General features: G+C 50.7%; 3 protein-coding genes across 3 annotated transcripts; 1 reads left to right on the top strand and 2 right to left on the bottom strand.

Annotated features, from left to right (window-relative positions):
• Positions 1-2,806: 2,806 nt before the first annotated feature.
• On the bottom strand, positions 2,807-9,829 carry EMWEY_00023900 (hypothetical protein, conserved; the record flags this gene model as incomplete). The annotated part of the gene is made up of 8 exons (XM_013477989.1): positions 2,807-3,278; positions 3,500-3,933; positions 4,167-4,562; positions 4,828-6,117; positions 6,270-6,555; positions 6,652-6,861; positions 7,071-7,673; positions 7,776-9,829. 8 exons carry the CDS (start codon positions 9,827-9,829, stop codon positions 2,807-2,809), a joined length of 5,745 nt encoding a protein of 1,914 aa, XP_013333443.1.
• Positions 9,830-10,492: 663 nt separating this feature from the next.
• EMWEY_00023890 (hypothetical protein, conserved) lies at positions 10,493-12,893 on the top strand (the record flags this gene model as incomplete). The annotated part of the gene is made up of 12 exons (XM_013477988.1): positions 10,493-10,541; positions 10,623-10,753; positions 10,947-11,083; positions 11,317-11,386; positions 11,494-11,565; positions 11,725-11,788; positions 11,915-11,989; positions 12,111-12,179; positions 12,300-12,361; positions 12,484-12,529; positions 12,639-12,694; positions 12,831-12,893. 12 exons carry the CDS (start codon positions 10,493-10,495, stop codon positions 12,891-12,893), a joined length of 894 nt encoding a protein of 297 aa, XP_013333442.1.
• A 493-nt stretch (positions 12,894-13,386) lies between these two features.
• EMWEY_00023880 (mob1/phocein family domain-containing protein, putative) lies at positions 13,387-15,869 on the bottom strand (the record flags this gene model as incomplete). Its single annotated transcript, XM_013477987.1, has 8 exons — positions 13,387-13,608; positions 13,943-14,041; positions 14,299-14,400; positions 14,776-14,848; positions 14,919-15,000; positions 15,201-15,304; positions 15,563-15,641; positions 15,752-15,869. 8 exons carry the CDS (start codon positions 15,867-15,869, stop codon positions 13,387-13,389), a joined length of 879 nt encoding a protein of 292 aa, XP_013333441.1.
• Between the last annotated feature and the right edge of the window lie 2,280 nt (positions 15,870-18,149).

The raw sequence follows: 18,149 nt of genomic DNA, 5'->3' as shown, positions 1-18,149 counted from the left end.
TTTTTTTTTTTTTTTTTTTTTTTTTTTTTTTTGCCTTTTTATTTATATAAAGGCAGCAATGGGCCCTTTTATGCCCTTTCCTTAAGGGACTGTTGCGGTGCAGTGTAGTACAATAAGAGGAAAAAAAAAAAAAGAAGGAAAGGAAGATAAATTAATATATTACTTGTCTTATATATTGTTAGAATTAGGGTTTGGGGTTTAGGGTTTAGGGTTTAGACCGAGAGGTCTAGGAGAGGTTGGGGGTTTAAAGGGATTTAGGGTTTAGGGTTTAGGGTTTAGGACAGGGGATATATAGGCATATACAAGCGACAGCCAGTAGCTAGCTAGGGTTACTCTCCGTATAGGTAGTTATTTTGCTAGCTAGCTAGCTAGCTAGCTAGCTAGCTAAATAGCTAGCTAGCTAGCTGTGTAGCTAGCTAGTAAGGAAGTTCAGTATTGGCACGAAGCAAGGAGCAAGCAGACTGCATGCACAGGGGAAGGGAGGATGTATGTTGTTTATGGCAATATATCATGAATAATCTTATTAAAAAGTTAAATAAATATATTTAATTAATTATTTATAGCAAAAGGTAACAAAAAATATACATTTAATGCTTAGGTATGTGTAGGCAATTTCTCAGGTGTATAGGCAGGTCACGTAATAATAGGGAAGTTAGTTATATGTATGGGGCTTAGACGGACATTTGCATGCATAAAAGGGAATTAAATTACTATTTAATTATATTATTTTATATTTAATTTATTAATATTAAAGGATTTCAACATAAATACACCACGAAGTCTATGAATAACAGCAGCAGCAGCAGCAGCAGCAGCAACTCAGGTCTGCTGCTGCTGCTGTAGTAGGTGACGCTGCTGCATAGCTGCTATAAAACTCGGGCTGCTGCATGCATAGCTTTTGTGTAATTTCTTGCATTAATTTGCAATATTTAATTAATTTAATTAATTTATTTTATTTATTTATTTAAATTAATATTAATTTTATTCATTATAGTGTTGATTTCCTCTCTCCCTTGCTGCTGCTGGTGACACCACTGGTCAGGCGTCGTGCATGCGTCATACATTTCTTTCCTTGTTTTTGTGTTATTTGTGTATAAAATACAGAAATAAATAGGAAAAAAATAATATAATTAATTAAATAAATAAAAAATATAAATAAAAATGTATGATATACCATCATTACCATCTAATTTATTGAATTATAAGAGTATTCGTGTATATATAGCTGCATGCATAGAGAATTCATTAGTAATACAAATAGAAATAAATAATCCTTATAAATTAAATATTCTTAATTATTATTTTTTTATTGAATTTACTCAATGCATGCATATACTTAATCAATGGTCATCTTGTTCTTGTATACTTATTACTGCAGCAGGACCTGCATTCTGTTGCGGTATAGATCCTTCCTTCTTCCTGCAGCAATGTAAGGCAGCAGCAGCAGCAGCAGCAGCAGCAGCAGCAAATAAACAACAAAGACACACTACACCTGCAGAAATAGCAGCAGCAACAGCAGCAACAACAGCAGCATCCACAGGGATGTTGCATACACCTGCAGAAATAGCAGCAGCAACAGCAACAGCATTAGCAGCAGCAGGAGCAGCAGGAGCAGCAGGAGCAGCAGGAGGAGGAGAAGAAGATGATGATAAAGATGAGGAAAGTTTGTTGCTATCTCCTATTGCAGCAGAAGTATTAAATAAATTGCATGCAGCAATAAATATAATAAAAAAAATAAATAAACCTGTTGTTGCTGCTGTTGCTGGTCCCTGTATAGGTATAGGTGTCTCCTTAGTTAGTGCATGCGATGTACGTCTTGCTGCTAAGGATGCATTATTTACTATAAAAGAAATAGATTTATATTTAATTAATTATATTAATATAATTAATAATATATCTTTCTTTACTACTAGCACTAACAGCAGCAGCAACAGCAGCAGCAGCAGCAGCAGCAGCAACAGCAGCAGCAGCAGCAGCAGCTGGGTAAGAGATATTTGCTTATCTTGTCGCTTCTTTGCTGCAGCAGAAGCAAAGACACACGGATTTATTTCTAGTGTATATGCAGATAAGGAGACACTTTTTCTTGCTGCTGTCTCCTTTTGTCTCTCCTTAGCTACGCAACCATCTGCTGCTCTTGCTGCTGCTAAATCAGCACTTAATGGTACTTATACACAAAACATGCAGCAGCAGCAGGAGCAGCAGCAGCAGCAACAACAGCAGCAGCAGCAGAAGCAGCAGCAAATTGCATGCCCTGCATGCAACACACCGCTGCTGCTCAAGGAGACCAATGGTCAGCATGAACATACAACAACACTAAGCACTAATAGACTATCTAAACTATAAAATACCTGCTGCTGCTGCTGCTGAGCTGCTGCTGCTGCTGCAGCAGCAGCAGCAGCAGCAGGTGCAGCAGAGCACTCTCTGCAATTATTTTTGATAGTGACAGCGAAACATTCCTTCGCCTCTTTTATATATACTCTTGGGTATCTAGCCAGCTAGCTAGCTAGCTAGCTAGCTAGGTAGCTAATCAATTAGCTAGCTAGCCAGCCAGCCATAGGAAAAGGAAATAAGCTAAATAAATAAATAAATAAATAAAATAAATAAATAAAATAAATACATAAATAAATAAATACATAAATAAATAAATAAATAAATGATGGTGTTCCTCTATAAGAAAAAAAAAACAAAAAAAAACTTTTCTTAAGGAAATAACCTCCCTGGGGCCCCCCATACGGTACAAGAAATGGTATTGAGGGGGGCCCCCCACTCCCTCAAGGGGCCCCCCAAGGGGCCCCCCCTTATTAGATTATTGATTAATACCATTAAAGGTAAGACGTAATAATAAAGGAGATAAAATATTAAGAGGCTGCAGCAGCAGCAATGCCCGTAAGAAGGCCTTGCTGCTGCGCTCGTAATCAAAGTATAGACACTCTAATTCATTTGCTGCTGCTGCTGCTGCTGCTGCTGCTGCTGCTGTTGTTGCTGCTGCTGTTTCTGCTGCTGCTGCTGTTGGTGCTGTTGCTGCTGGTGCTGTTGCATCCATTGGTGTAGAGAAGGCAGCAACAGCAAGAGAGAAACAACGAGAGAGATCCGCCCGCACGACACTCTGCTGCTGCTGCTGCTGCTGCTGCTGCTGCTGCTGCAGTTGCTGCTGTTGGAGTTGTTGTTGTTGCTGCTGCTGCTGTTTTCCATCAAGACCATGGTGCAACATTTCCAACTCCTCTTCCTCTCGCTGTTGCTGTTGCTGCTGCTGCTGCTCCTGCCGCAGCAGCAAAGACCTAAGGCGCCATGCGCACTGCATTATAGCCACTAATTTCTTCTGTAGGGGTGCAAGACGAGGAGACAGGAGACACCTGCAGCAGCAACAGCAGCAGCAGAAGCAGTAGTATGAAGGTATATATATCCTACTCCTTACTTACTATGCTGTTGTTGCTGTTGCTGCAGCAGCAGCAGCAACAGCAGCAGCAGCTGCTGCTGCTGCTGCTCCCAGTACACCTACCTTGAGTATATACTCTCCACACAGCGGCTGTGTGCATCAACAAGAGTAAAGAAGCTTAGGTTGCTGCTCTTTGCTGCTGCTGCTGCTGCTGCATCTGCTGCTGCACCTCCTTTTGCTGCTGTAGCTGCTGCTGCTGCTGCTGCTGCTGTTGCTGCTGCTACATGACCATTAAAAACCCTCCATTGGGCCTCAATTGCGTCTGTTAAGGCAAAGTCACGAACAGCGCGTAAGAAGTGCAGCAGCCGCTGCTGCAGCTGTAGAGATCTAGCAGCAAATTGCTGCTGCTGCTGCTCCTGCTGCTCCTGCTGCAGCTGCTGCTGCTGCTGACGCCGCTGCTGCTTCCTCCGCAGCATCCAACAATCATTTAATGCCCCCAATGCAGCATCAAGACGAAGAAGAAAACAAAAGACATAAGAGTACCTCTCTTTTACAGGCTGCATATACACCCCAGATATAAACCCTCATGTAAACCATAAGAAAACACTAAACACTAATTTAGGCATCAACAAACCCTAGGGAGGATACGTCTCTAGGGTTTAGGGTTTATAGAGAAGAAATAAGGTTTATAATGAGGGTTTAGAGTGTACAATTGGGTGCTAGGGTTCAGCATGAGGGTTTAGGGTTTACAATTAGGGTTTAGTGTTTTGAATAAGGGTTTAGGGTTTACAGAGGTAAGGAGTAATTGTAGGGGAGGCGCGGCATCAGGGAGGATCTGCACAGCATCTAGTAGCTCTGCTGCTGCTGTTGCTGCTGCTATTTCATCTGCTGCTTCTGCTGCTGCTGCGGCAGCTACACCTGAACGCATGCTGCAGGTAAAGTGCAACAGCTGCTGCTGCTGCTGTTGCTGCTGCTGCTGCTGCTCCTGGGCTGTTGTGCTGTTGGGAAGGGACGCCAGGGCCCCCTGCAGCAGCAACTCGATGTCGGTGCAGAGGGATCCACCAGCAGCAGCAGCTGCTGCGGGTGCTGCAGCAGCTCTTGCTGCTGCTGCTCGTGCCGTTGTATTTTGATTTGTTAATCCGTGCTGTTGTTGCTGCTGCACCTCCACATGCTGCAACAGCCTTTGCTGCAGCAGCACCCTAAACTCCTGGACAATGTGCGTAGATCCAAACAGCAGCAGCTGCAGCAGACACGAAAGCAGCAGCAGGTCCCCATGTATTTCAGCACCAGCAGCAGCAGCAGCAACAGCAGAAGCAGCATTAGCCGGAGTAGGGCAGAAGCAGCACGAGCAGGAGAGTACAGGAGCAGCACACCATCAATAACAGCAACAACAGAGAAGCAAAGAGGCAGCAGCAAAAACAACAGCAGCAGCAGCAGCAACAGCAACATACCTGTTTAATTTGCTGCAGCAGTCCCACTAGACTCCCGTCTCGCTGCAGCAGCAGCAGCAGCGCCTCATTAAATAGGGCCCCCTGCAGCAGCAGCGGTCGCTGCAGCAGCACAACTAAAGAGGCTCCAAAGCACTCTCCAGGCACTTCTGCTCGGGTCTGCATGCAGGGGTCCCCCCAGAGGGGCCCTCCCCCCTTTGCGGCAGGGTATAGGGGGCCCCCGGTGGGCCCCCCAACGGCCTCCACGAGGGCCCCCCCAGAGGGCCCCTCTCCCTTGTCCACATCCTCTGGCGGCACCGTAGCTTCTGCTGCTCCTGCAGGGGCCACCGCCATATCTGCGGCGGCAGCAGCAGCAGCAGTAGCAGCTGCAGCGGGGCTGCATGCTAATTGAGTTTGCTCCTGCTGCTGCTCTTGAAAGCCGTGCTGCAGCTTGGCTTGCTGCTGGAGTTGTTCTTGTTTTTGCTGCTGCTGTTCCACTGCTGCTTCTTGCTGTTCCTGCTGCTGCTGCTGCTCTTGCTGCAGTTCAGCAGCTGCAGGGAGTGCTGTGTCTCCGCCAGCAGCAGCAAACCCTTGCAGACGGCTTGCTGCTGCTTGGAAGCATTGATCATGATTATTAACTGCTGCAGCAATGCTGCTGGCATCAAACACGAGAACTAACGAACTGTCGCTGCTGCTGCTGCTGCTGCTGCTGCTGCTGCAGTTGCTACTGCTGCTGCTAGCAGCAGTAGTAATCTTGCTGCTGTTTCCATCCTGCAGCAACATGGCTGTGACACTCGTCGTAAAGTTGCAGAAATCTGCCTCCTCCTTGTAGCTGTTGTTGCTGTTGCTGCTGCTGTCGCCCCTGCTGCTGCTGCTGCTGCTGCAGGCATCTTGTAGAGCTGGTGTTGTTGGCTGCTGCAGCTGCTGCAGTGCAGCACGAAAGCCACCAACCCCAAACCCCCCACGAACACCAAAAAGGTTTTTAGGGGCCCCTAAAGTGTCTCCTTTAAGTGTTTCGTCAACACCCTCGCTGCTGCTGCTGTTGCTGCTGCTGCTGTTGCTGCTGCTCCTGGTAATGCTGCTGTATTGCCGGAAAAAGAGGCGAGACGCCAAGGCAGCATCCCGGTCATACTGCTGCAGCAGCTGCTGCAGCACAGTGCAGCAGACAATGAGGGGCCCCAAGAAATGAAGAGGATCAGGAAGCAGCAGCAGCCGCTCCGAGGTACCCGGTATGCGTACACCCCGTAGAGGGGGCCCCCCTTGGGGCCCCCCTACCGGCGCAGAAAACTCGGAGGATAGATCCTCCATCTTGCCCTGAGGACAGAAAAAGGCAAACGCTAAACCCTAAACCCTAAACCCTCAATAGTAACTACGAGGTTGTCATTGTTGCTGGTATCCCTGGGGTATTGCCAAGATGGTCTAAACCCTAAACCCTAAACCCTAAACCCTAGACGGCAAACCCTCACCGCAAAGCAACAACGAGAAAGTGTATTCAGGAAGGCAGGGGCAGAGGCCTCTAGTAGGCGGAGGGGTAAGGCGGCCTCTCCACCGGCAGCCTGCTGCTGCTGCTTCTGCTGCTGTTGCTGCTGCTGCTGCTCAGGGGTAGACAGCCGCAGGTGCTGCAGGGTAGCGCATGCATTCATTAGTCGTGACAGAAGTGCTGTTCCTCGAGGGAAGCTCCAGAACACCCGCTTGCTGCTGCTGCTGCTGCTGCTGCTGCTGCTGTTGCTGCTGCTGGAGGGGAAGTCTAAGCTGCAGAGGCGAGCTAGCAGCAGCAACGAAGGCCTCCAACGGCGTACAACTGTCAGCAGCAACAGCGGGGAGCAGCAGCGGGTGAGGTGTACGTACACCTCATCTACTAAATATTGCTCAAAGGCACGCAGCTCTTCCTTAACAGCCCCAGCAAATGCAGCAAGAGTAAGGCCATAATAAAGGGGCTGGCGCTGCTGCTGCTGCTGCTGCGGTTGCTGCTGCCTGCTGCTGCGGGAGATGACAACAGATGGAGGCAAGAGCAGTTCGTTGGCAAATGCCTTTAGCCGCAAGACGAGAGACCCCACCCTGCAAAGACAACAGCAGCAGCAGCAGCAGCAGCAGCAGCAAAGAAAAGTGCATGCATGCAGCAGCGGATGCAGCTAGAAAGAGCAGCAGCAGATAAAGCAGTATATAGAATAAATGCAGCGGCAAATCTAATCGAGACACCACAAGTACTGAGGGAAGCAGCAGCGGCAGCGGCAGCAGCAGCAGCAGCAGCAGCAGCAGCACCGTACTCTGCAATTTGCTGCAAGGCCTCTTGCCAGGGCCCCGAAACTTTGCATGAGCCTTCACCTGCTGCTGCTGCTGCTGCTGCTGCTGTTGGGCCGTGTGCAGCAAGAAGCACCTCGTAGCAGCAACGCATATCTGCAGCAGCAAAAAAGGGCCTCTCCCTTGCAGGGCAGCCACTGCTGTTGGTGGTGGTGCTGCTGTAGCTGCAGCTGATGCAGGCAGATCCAAAGAGTACCTCTTGCGGCTGTACGTACACCTCAGGATTAGGCAGTTGCTGCTGCTGCTGCTCGATGCTCATGTTGTCGCAGCAGCAGCAGACAGCAGCAAGAGGGAAGAGGGGAGAAGGGTCTCCTAATAGAGCAGCGCAGCAGCAGCGGATCCACAGAGGGGCAGCACGCTGCGCCTCCATGGAGCTCTGGGCCCCTATGACCCTAGAGGGCCCCCATTCAGGGGGCCCCCTGTGGGGGTGCCCCCAAGGGGGGCCCCCCTGGGGCCACCGCAGATGAAAGTGAGTCTGGTGGGTACTGGGGCCCCCAGCAGCAGATGAGGTGTCTCTCTCCTTGAGGTGTCTGTCTCCTTGCTGCAGCAGAGCTCTTGCTGTCTCCAACCTACGAATATAACAACAAGAAGCAAGGAACGTAATTGCTGCTGCTGCTGCTGCTGCTGCTGCTACTGGTGTTGCTACTGGTGCTGCTACTCATGCTGCTCACCTCTGCGTTAGACCCATAAGGGTACCTCCCAGTGCTGCTTCTGCTACACTTGCTGCTGCTGCTCTTGCTGCACCAGATGCTGCTGCAGGCAGCTGCAGCGCAAGGGCCCCCTCTGTTGATCGGTAAGGACGTGTTGCTGACAGCCACACGCCTGCAGGCAAGGACTCAGGGGGCCCCCCTTCTACAGAGAGACCCCCTGCTGCAGAGGGGCCCCCTTCCTGCTGTGGTGGGCCCCCCTGAAGCCGCAGCAGTACATTTTCCGGTATAGATAGGAGGCTCTTAAGGGGGGGCCCCCTTGGTGAGGTGTCGGGAAGGGGATCTTGCTTCTGCTGCTGCTGCTGCTGCTGCTGCTGACTTTCTGTCAAGGGGGGCCCCCCACTACGCGTTTCTCCTCTAAGAGACAGGGCAGTGAAGCGACGCAGTAGCTGCTGCTCTCCACCAGCAGATGCTGCTGCTGTTGCTGCAGCAGCATCGTATGGGGGCACCCCCAGAGAAGGAACGGCCCAGGGGCCCCTACGACCTGCATCATACCCCCCATGAGCTCCGCTTAAGCTACTGCGCTCCTCTTCTGCTGCACCAGCAGCAGCAGCAGTCGCTGCTGCTGCAGCTGCTGCAACCGCTTGCTTGTTGCACAGCGCCGCGCGGAAGGTATCCGTTAGAGATAATTGATGGTGCCCCTCCCCAGCGTCTTGGGGGCCCCCCAAGAATCCCCTTGATAAGGCACCGAAGGGGGCCCCCTCCCCCCTGTCCCCTGACAGTCTTGTCTGCACACCTCCCAACAACCAGCTGCTGCTGCTGCTGCTGCTTTCTTTGCTGCTGCTGCTGCTGTAGGGAGTAGCCTCTTCCCGAGCCCGTGCTGCTACAGTCTCTGCTGCAGCAGCAGGACTATCCGTGTAGGGAGGGGGCCCCCAGGACTGCACCTGGGAACAGGGGCCCCCCTCTCCCTCAATACCCCCAAAAGGAATACCATTATCTAAGGGATTAAATAAATCTTCTAAAGAACTCTCCTCCCCTGTGTCTCCAAGGGGGGCCCCCAAAGAAGAGGGGCCCCCTGAAAGGCCCCCGAAAGGGCCTCTCACGGAGCCTCCAGAGGGGCCCCACAGTGGCCCCCCAAAAGGACCCTTCAGGGAGGGTCTAGAGGGGCCCCACATGGGGCCCCCATAGGGAGTCTTATCCTTGCCGCTAGGAGGGTCTTGTCTTAGTGTTAGCCGTAACTCTGAGGAAAAGGGGAGAGGAACAGTTGAGGGGGCCCCCTCTTTAGAGGGACTTTTCTGCAGCAGCTGCTGCTGTTGCTGCTGCTGTTGCGGCTGCTGTTGCTGCTGCTGCTGATGCTGTTGATAGAGCAGCAAAAGCCGCCGACGTAGGGCCGCGCGCTGCTTCCGAGTTACTGCTGTGCTTGTAGTTGTTGTTGCTGCTGCTGCCCCTGTGCTGTCTGCCGCACCTGCCAGCAGCAGCAGCAGCAGCAAGTGTTGCTGCAGATCCTTGTAAGGGGCAAGGGGGGCCCCTAAGGGGCCCCCCTCCGCCGTTATATCCCCGCATATTGCTGCAGCAGCACACCCTAGGAAGTTGGCGTCATCGTGCTGTTGCTGCAACAGTAACTGTTGCTTTTGCTGCAGCAGCAGTAGCATCAACTCTTGTGCCTCCTCTGTACCCTTTTTGCTGCCGCTGCTGTGCCTGTTGCCACTCTTGCTACTGCTGCTGTTGCTGCTGCAGTGAACAGAGGAACTGAGGAGGGCCCCCCAAGCAGCGCTGCGGGCCCTCTGTCTAGCTGATTTGGGGGCCCCTAGAGCAGCAGCTCGAGATTCAACGAGTTCATCAATGAGGGTGGCAATGCTGCTGCTGCTGCTGCTGCTGTTGCTGCTGCTGTTGCTGCTGCTGCGTATAGTCTTCCGTCTTAAGAAGCACACGGGGCTGTCAGGACCCTGTGCGCTTGAGGAAGAAATGGCGGGCCTCCCTGTTAGATAACGGGGGCCCTTGTAGGGCACTAAGGTGGCCCCCCATCCCGCCAGCGAGAAGGGGGGGCCCCCTGCGACAGAGCTGCTCGTAGCTGCCATTCAAAAGCGTACAGAGAGGGCCCCCACGCTGCTAGTTGCTTCGATTAAGGCGGGTGGGGCCCCTTCCTTTGTGGGCCCCCTATAGCCTCAGTGAGGGAACACGGGGGGGCCCCCTAGTGTGTTCGGGTCGGTGGGAGGAGGGGAGGAGGGAAGGAGAACTTTCTCTATTTTGCCTCTCCTTTAAATAAAAAATAAATTAATGATTCAATTTAATACTTATTAGAAACAAGCAGCAAAGAAACAGACAGTACAAGGGGGCCCCAGACCCCTCGGGGGGCCCCGGAGGGTACGGCAGACAAGGGGGCCCCACATTAAAGAAAATATAAACTATATACTCGCCTTAAATCAAAAGATACTTTTGTAGCATGCATGTAATTTAGGATCGAGGGTTTTGGGCTAAGGGTTTAGGGTTTAGGGTTTGGTGTTTAAGGCCTAGTCCTTTCTAGGAGCTAGTTTTTGTATTGGGGTTACGGGTATTTTCTATCCGAAGCCCAAACCCTAAACCCTAAACCCTCAATATTTTAAGCTATAACCCCGTATCTATATCCAAATGGGGAGGCCTAACAGCATCCATACTCGACCCAAATTTAAGAATCTTGGGTTCAGTTATTAGGGTTTAGGGTTTAGGGTTTAGGGTTTTCTATTCCGAGGGGCGTCGACAGAATGAAATTCAGCGCTTCTCTGCGTATAGAGGCTCTTCCTCACCTCATCGGTAGGTGTGCCATCGTTCTAAACCCTCCAAATTTAGGGTTTAGGGTTTAGGGTTTAGGGTTTGTCTTGTCTTTTTTTGCAGGGATAACATCGGCGCTGCAGCGGTTATCTAGAGGGGGGCCCCCCGGCAGTTGCTGCCTAAAATTATCCCCAAAGAAACTTAGTCTTAATACAAGACAGTCATCATGCGAGTTATACGCTGAATTGGATATGGTATGCAAACCCTAAACCCTAGTTTTACCTCAGATGTGTTTCTCCTGTTACAGGGTTTAGGGTTTGGGTATGTGTGTCGTTTAGGGTTTATGTATGTCTAATTTGGTCTTTGTGTTTCAATGCATGCTTGGTCTGGTCCTCCTAGGGTTAAGGGTTTAGGGTTTAGGGTTTAGGGTTTAGGGTTTATGTATAGGCGGAAGTATTTAGTGCAGGTTGGATATTAGAGAGTAAAAGGAATAATTGTGTTGCTCTGCAAATAGAGCCAAGACAATTATTAGGTACCCTTAAATTAGCACAAAATTGTGCTAGGATTACTGTTAAACTCGCCAAGTAAACCCTCATAAACCCTCATAAACCCTCATAAACCCTCATAAACCCTCATAAACCCTCGGAAACCCTAGGGATTAAGCCCTTAAAGAATACCTATGCAAGGTTTCATAGACCTCAAACACTGTAAACCCTAATTCTTAAAAGAAGGACGGTAGGAAAGCGATGAAAGTGGGTTTAGGGTTTAGCGTTTAGGGTTTAGGGTTTAGGGTTTAGGGTTTAGGGTTTGTTTGCAGGCGATCGGGACAAGGAGCGTTGGTGTTTGAATTTACGGACCTGCATCTGGCTAATGTTTGGATTACACAGGTAATCTAAAGGGCTACAGTTGGAGTTTTTTCTAGGGTTGAGGGTTTGTGGTTTAGGGTTTAGGGTTTAGGGTTTGGAGGTTGGTGCCGTCGCCTGGGTGCCCTCAGGATTGCCGTGTTGTTCCGCTACAGGGTCAAGCAGTAGATGAGGCAGGGACCCCTGAAATCCCTCCTTGCAAGGTTAGCCAAACCCTAAACCCTAAACCCTAGGCGCGTGCCGGCTTTATTCACCCTATGCCTGCCAAAATTCTCAAGACTAATGGCATGCAATGTCATACTAAGGGTTTAGGGTCTAGAGCTTAGGGTTTAGGGTTTAGGGTTTAGGGTTTGCATGCGCAGTCGAATTTAGAGCTTCCCCGTGTGAAGAGTCTTCTTCAAATGCTCGAACGCCTACGGAAGCTTGGTACGCCCAAACCCTAAACCCGAAACCCTACCTCGTGTTTAAATAGCAGCAGTTTAGATATCCTGCTACTGTGTTCTTCGCTGAAGGGTTTAGGGTTTAGGGTTTAGGGTTTATTGTCCTTTGCAGGTAGCGATGAGGTGACGCTGGAGGGCAACATAAACCCTCATGACTCCAATGCATTTGATTTGGCTGTTTCTGCGGGTCTGCGAAAACACTAAACCCCAAACCCTCGGAGTGGACATTAGAGGAAACACTTCGAGAATACGGATAAGGGTTTAGGGTTTAAGTTTAAGGGTTTAGGGTTTAGGGTTTGTGTGCTCAGCCTCCGACCTCGTAACCGCCAAGGCGATGTACACTCGCTGCTGCCGTCTCGTGCCGGAAGGACAGGAAGGTTAGGAAACCCTTATCGTGTTTTCTATGCCCTAAACCCCAAACTCTAAACCCTAGGCCATAGGCTCAAACCCTAGCTTGTTTGGATAGGGCTAGGTGTTTGCTGTTTGTGTGCATGCAGCTCCTGCGGAGGTTTCCTTCGTCCGATCAGTCGTCACGAAACACCTCATTGCTGGTCTCAAGGTACGCGTAGGGTTTAGGGTTTTGCACCGCCCCTTAAATATTAGCTTCACAGGTCGAGTGCCTAGGATTTACGGTTTTAGGGTTTAGGGTTTAGGGTTTAGGGTTTAGGATTTGTGTTTCAGGCCCTGTTGGACTGCAGCAACAGCCAAGACGGTCTTGTGGCGCTACGTACGTGATGGGCATCCCTTAGACTCCAGCCTTACCATTTCGCGTGCAGGATTTACCTTTTAGGGTTTGGGGTTTAGGGTTTACGAGTGTGAGGGTTGCGTTGCTTCAGTGGTGCCGGAGGACGAGTCGCTGCATGGCTGGTTGTCGGTAGTACTACAGAATGAAGTGAGTTGCAGTGTATATACACCTGGTGTAATTCATTTCTTCTTTTCTTCTCTTTCTACCTGAGGCCAGGCCAGAAACCAGGGTTTGGGGTTTAGGGTTTAGGGTTTGGCTTGGCGTTTCTTTTTGCCACCCGCAGGTGGAGTCCTTCCGTGTGCTGCTTGTACTGCCAACAGTCACTCACAAGGGCCCCATCGAGTAAAAAGAAGGGGCCCTTAGGGGCCCCTAATGCTCTATCGGTCGGCCTTTGGAGGGATCCCCGAGACCCTTAAGGGGCCCCCAACAGGGCTTGAGGGCCCCCCAAGCCTTCCTATAAGAGGCATCCCTTGGGGGCCCCTGATACCCTCTGGGGCCTCCACGCCACTCCGCGAGGGTACACGGGGCATAACCAGACTCCGAAGGTATTTATTAGGGGCCCCTAGGGCTGCCTTCTGGAGCCTCTAGGGCCCCCTTCTGGGGCCCCTGCGTCTTCTTCCTGGGGCCCCTGGGGCTACCTCCTGGGGTCCCTAGGGGCCCTAGGAAGATATATGCAGTGCCGTTGTTCGTTTGTTATTGGTTATGGACTAGAGGAGACAATTAACGTCCCTTTAATGTTCTTCATAAAGGGCCCATACAATAATAGGAGGGGGCCCCCCTTAGGGGCCCTTTATTAGTATAAATGAATTAATAATTACGTAGTGCTGCTAAATAATACATTAAAAAGGGCGACGTATCTGTTGCTCCTGTTGTTGTTGCTGCCCTTTCTGCCTCATTAATACCGCCTCCCTTTGCTGCTGCTGCTGCTGCTTCTTTTGCTGCTGCTGTTGCTGCAGTTGCTGCTGTTGCTGTTGTTGTTGCTGCTGCTGGTTGGGGTCATCTGCTGCTTCTGCCTCTGCGATTTCCCTCTGCGCCTGTTCTAAGAAATGTAGTGCCAATCCCTAAGAGCGCAGCAGCAGCAGCAGCAGCAGCAGCAGAAGACAGCAGCAAAAGAGACACCTAGGGCCCCCACACAGACGGAGGCGCATAAAGCACCATAGTAACAGGCAACCACAGGAGTCCGCCTACCCGTTGGGGCCCCCCCAAAGGGGGCCCCTCGAATAACCCTTGGAAGCCTTTCGGTGGGTTCCTTTGTGGATACCCTCTGACGCCCCCAAGGCAAACCCCTCAATAACCCTCTTGGGGGCCCCAAGGCCCCCCCAAGGGGCCCCCTAGGAGGACTACTGTGGGTGTTACTGAGGAGACAGTTGTCTATGTAAGGAAGGAGACAATTACCTTAATAGGGGCGACATCCTCTAACTTAACAAGACCGAACTCCATGCCGAAGTAGAGGGCGTGCTTAAAACAAGAATTTACATGCGCCACTGTGTCCGTCTGTTATACAGCAGCAGCAGCAGCAGCAGCAGCAGCAGCAGCAGCAGCAGCAGCAGCAGCAGCGCCAGGGAAACGTTTTCCTATTTCTGGTGTTGCTGCTATTGCTGTGCGTTGGTGCTACTACACCGACACCGAAATCCGGAGACGAGACAGACAATGTTTTCAAGGGTTTACCTGGTTTATTAGGGTTGAGAGTCTAGGGTTTACGAGGGTTTACGAGGGTTTACGAGGGTTTAGGAGGGTTTACGAGGGTTTACCTCTAACAACCAATCAAAATGCTGCCTGTATATATGGCAATACATCTGCAACAATTGAACTAAAATATGCGAAACAAAGGAAGGAAAATTCCGAGGAAACTCCTGTCCTAAACCACAACACAAACCCTAAACCCTAAACCCTAAGCTCCCTAACTCCGAGCTCCGCTGTAGCAGGGTCTTCAAGGTACCGCCACAGTGCTCTTAGAGCATTTATGCTCGTTGTCTTCGAGTTTAGGCTTTAGAGTGTACTGTTTATATTCTAGTGTTTAGGGTTTAGGGTTTAGGGTTTAGGGTTTAGGGTTTACCCGGCTGACACACAAAGATGCGTGGGTCCTGCAGCAGGGAACGGCATTTAGCAAGGGCCCCTCGGATATGATCGCGGGCAGGAGCGGAGGGTTCTGCAGGGGCGACTAGGCTAAAGCTGCAACGTAGGTAAGCCCCAATTAGGGTTTAGGGTTTAGGGTTTAGGGTTTACGCACATATGCACAAGAGAATTTTTCCAAGTGCGAATGCTGTTCGGCTGTATTTGCTGCTGCTGTCTTCAGGGTCGCTGCAATTACTAAACAAACCCTAAACCCTAAACCCTAAACCCTAAACCCTAAAGCCTAGAAACCCCTCACTCGCCAGCAGTAAGACGGCGGCAGTTGCACACCTCCTTGGTGAATCCCCAAACCACCGTTGCTTCATTGAATATGTCATACACTGCACACAAACCCTAAATCGTAAACTCTAAACCCTAAACCCTAAACCCTCGAGCTGTCCAAACCTTAACCCTCCCTGCGTCCCTCCCACCATACGCACACATGCAGCAGCAACACACCAGCATCAGTCGGAAGAGGAGCATCAGCCGCAGCAGCAGCAGCAGCAACAACAGCAGCAGCAGGAATTTGTATCTGGCATACCTTGGCAGGCTAGCCATTCATTAACGTCAATAGCAGATGTGGGGAGACGAACAGCAAGAGGCAGCAAAGAATTCCCTAAAGACGCACGAGCTGCTAAGAGAGTGCTGAGAGCAGCAGCAGCAGCAGCAGTGAGGTGTACGTACACACAAACAGAAACAAACAGGAAAAGTCTATTTGCATAGGGGGCCCCCGATATTACTGTACCAGGAGGTTTAGGGGAATGATGGGGGCCCCCGTCCCCGTAGGGCTTCTCTCCGTATGGTGGTGCTGCTTCTACTGCACCTGCTGAACCTTCTGCTGCTGCTGCTACTACTGCTGCTGCTGCTGTTGCTGTTGCTGCTGCTTTCTCATTATATACCTACACTGCCCATTTCTGAGGATGTTTGAGGGGTTTCTCCTCCGGCGCATTCTCGGTGCTGCGGTTGGTGTGGTGCATTTTCTCTGCACAGACCTCAAAACAAAACCCTAAACCCTAAACCCTAAACCCTCGAGTAGTGGGCCCGTTTTTGAAGCTAAGGAAAATAGGCTCTGCAGGGCCCCAGATTCCTTACTGCTGCACGTAGGAGCCCCTGGAGTTGCGAAGGAGGAGGGAGGGGGAGAGGCGCCACAGTCTCCAGGGAGTGGGAGCAGCGCGCTACCTGAGACTGAAGCCCCCGCTCTGAATACCATCAGTAGCGGGGGTACACAAACCCTTGCTGCCGAGGGTTTAGGGTTTGGTGGAGTGTGCGGTGTTTTAGAGGGAGCAATAAAACACAAGACACAGGAGGTCTTGAGCAGTGAGTTTTGGGGGCCAAGACACCCAATGGAGGTCTCTCAGTTGGCCATTTAGTGCGTAAAAATTACGGGTTAGGGTTTGGGGTTTAGGGTTTATGGTTTAGGGTTTAGGCACGCTGTAGCTTTCCAACAGGTGTCCACTGGTCGCGGCGGGCGATTGAGAGTGTGCAAAACCTTATTGTATATTTTTGAATGTAACGGAGAAACAAAGGAATTAATAAAGGCAAAAGGTAGTTTATCTTTGTTTAATTCAGAGAAAAAGAGAAAAAATAACGGACAAACAGCGGTGATGCCTCTAGGTACTGCAGTTACTCGCTGCCACGGGCTGCCTCCCCTATGAAAAACCCTTTGCTGTTCCCCTTGAAACTGCCATTTTTAATTCTATCTCCTTATTATTATCAAGTTTGTGCATGCCTAAGCTAATAATTGTATCTTCTTTATGCGGAATTTTCCCCTATTTGGCAGCAAAACTGTTCTCGTGATGACTGGGGGTCCCAGGTGACCTGTCCGCTAGCATTTATCCCATTGCATCATATGTCTTTTTTTTGCAATAACAATGTTCCTTTAATATGTGTAAACTTTTAGCAAATATAGGGGCCCAATAAAAGGCACTTTGGCAAGTTTCAGGGCCCACAATAAGCCATGTGCAGCAAACAATGCGCCGGCGGGGGGCCCCCTTAGAAGGCCACATCCCAGGGGCCCCACCTTCCCCTCTTTTACGTCCGCTGGGGGACACCAAAGTATGTTATTATGGGGCTCATTTGCATGCAGAGTGTAAGCTACGAAAGGTGAAGCACCTTAGAGGTGTGGTGTTTAGCATACAGGGACCGCCAACCCATTTGGGGGGGGCCCCACAAGAAGCCTGGGGCCCCCGGCGTCAATTGGCAAGGGCCTCTCTTAGGGTTTAGGGTTTTCCACTTATTATGAGGAGCCCTCATCTGCTTTTTCCATTAGCCAGTCTCTTCTGTGTCTCCAGTTGTTGCATGCATACAAATGTGATGCCCTTGTGCTTTGGGGCCTCCTGCAGCATAGAGAGGTAAGGGGCCCCCTATATCCCTTTCTCTAGCTTTATTACTCCCTAACCAAGGCGGGATAAAGCCAAAGAAAGTCCTTGGGGTTAGAAGACTGCGAAGAGCAAGGAGCCAAGTGGGGGGCCCTGTCGCAGTTGGGGCACCACTCCTTCCGCCTGCAGTCAAAAGAATAGCCTCTCTCTTTAGGGTTTAGGGTTTAGGGTTTACGTTTATGAGTCTAGAGTTTGAGGTTTAGGGCTTGAGTATTTGGGTCCAGGTGTCTAGGGTTTACTTTGGATTCTTGTGTAGGGTTTTAGGGTTTAGGGTATATTTTCGAGAGTTTAGGGTTTAGGGTTTAGGGTTTAGGGTTTAGGGGTTTGGGTACAACTTACTGATTAGATTTAGGGGTTTTGATTTTAGACTTAGAGGGTTGGCGGCTCTTTAGGGCCCCCGCGTACCCTTGCAGTAGAGAGGGGGGCCCACTTTGTGTCGTCTTGGGGCCCTTCTTGCTTGTCTCCTTCATGCTACTAATAGGGCGGATCCTCCTCTTTGTGCTGACAGGTCTGCTTATGGTCTTCTTTGGTGTTGGGCAGCCGCAGCAGCAGCAGGTTGACCCACCCTGTTGATCCTGCTGCTGCCGCTGCTGCAGGGGCCCTCGTGGTAGCGTTGAGCTGCAGGAGCGAGCAGAGGCGGTTGCTGCTCGGATGTATTGCCTAGGTTCTATGACTATTGAGGGCTTCCCTGCAGCAGCAGGAGAAGAAGCAGAAGCAGCAGCAACTGCTGCTGCTGCTGCCTGTGCTGCTCTTCCAAGTGGCGTTAGGGCGGGACGGCAGCAGCGGCAACACCTGTGGCTGCAGCAGCAGCAGCTGCTACTGCACACTTTGTTTGGAGCCGTGTCTCTCTGTTGCCTGAAGGCAGGCGTAAGGTGGGCTGCATCACAGCTGATGCTGCGCTGCATGCTGCGGCAGTGTAGCTGCTGCTGCTGTTGCTGCGGCTGCGTTGCTGCTGCTGCTGCTGCTTCGGCGACTGCAGCTTCTTCTGCTGCGGCTTCTGCTTCGGCTTTTGCTGCTGCAACTGCCGCAGCTGTTGCTGTTTGTGTTGCAGCATGTCTTGTGATGTCTAGCTGCGTGCAAGTAGCAAGAGAGCACAAGAAGCTGCATTGGTT

Source organism: Eimeria maxima, genomic scaffold (assembly GCF_000499605.1).
Source record: "Eimeria maxima Weybridge genomic scaffold, Emw_scaff242, whole genome shotgun sequence".
In the NCBI taxonomy this organism is placed as follows: domain Eukaryota; phylum Apicomplexa; class Conoidasida; order Eucoccidiorida; family Eimeriidae; genus Eimeria; species Eimeria maxima.
Note: the sequence above shows the minus strand (reverse complement) of the source record. Positions and strands in the feature narration are given on the sequence as shown.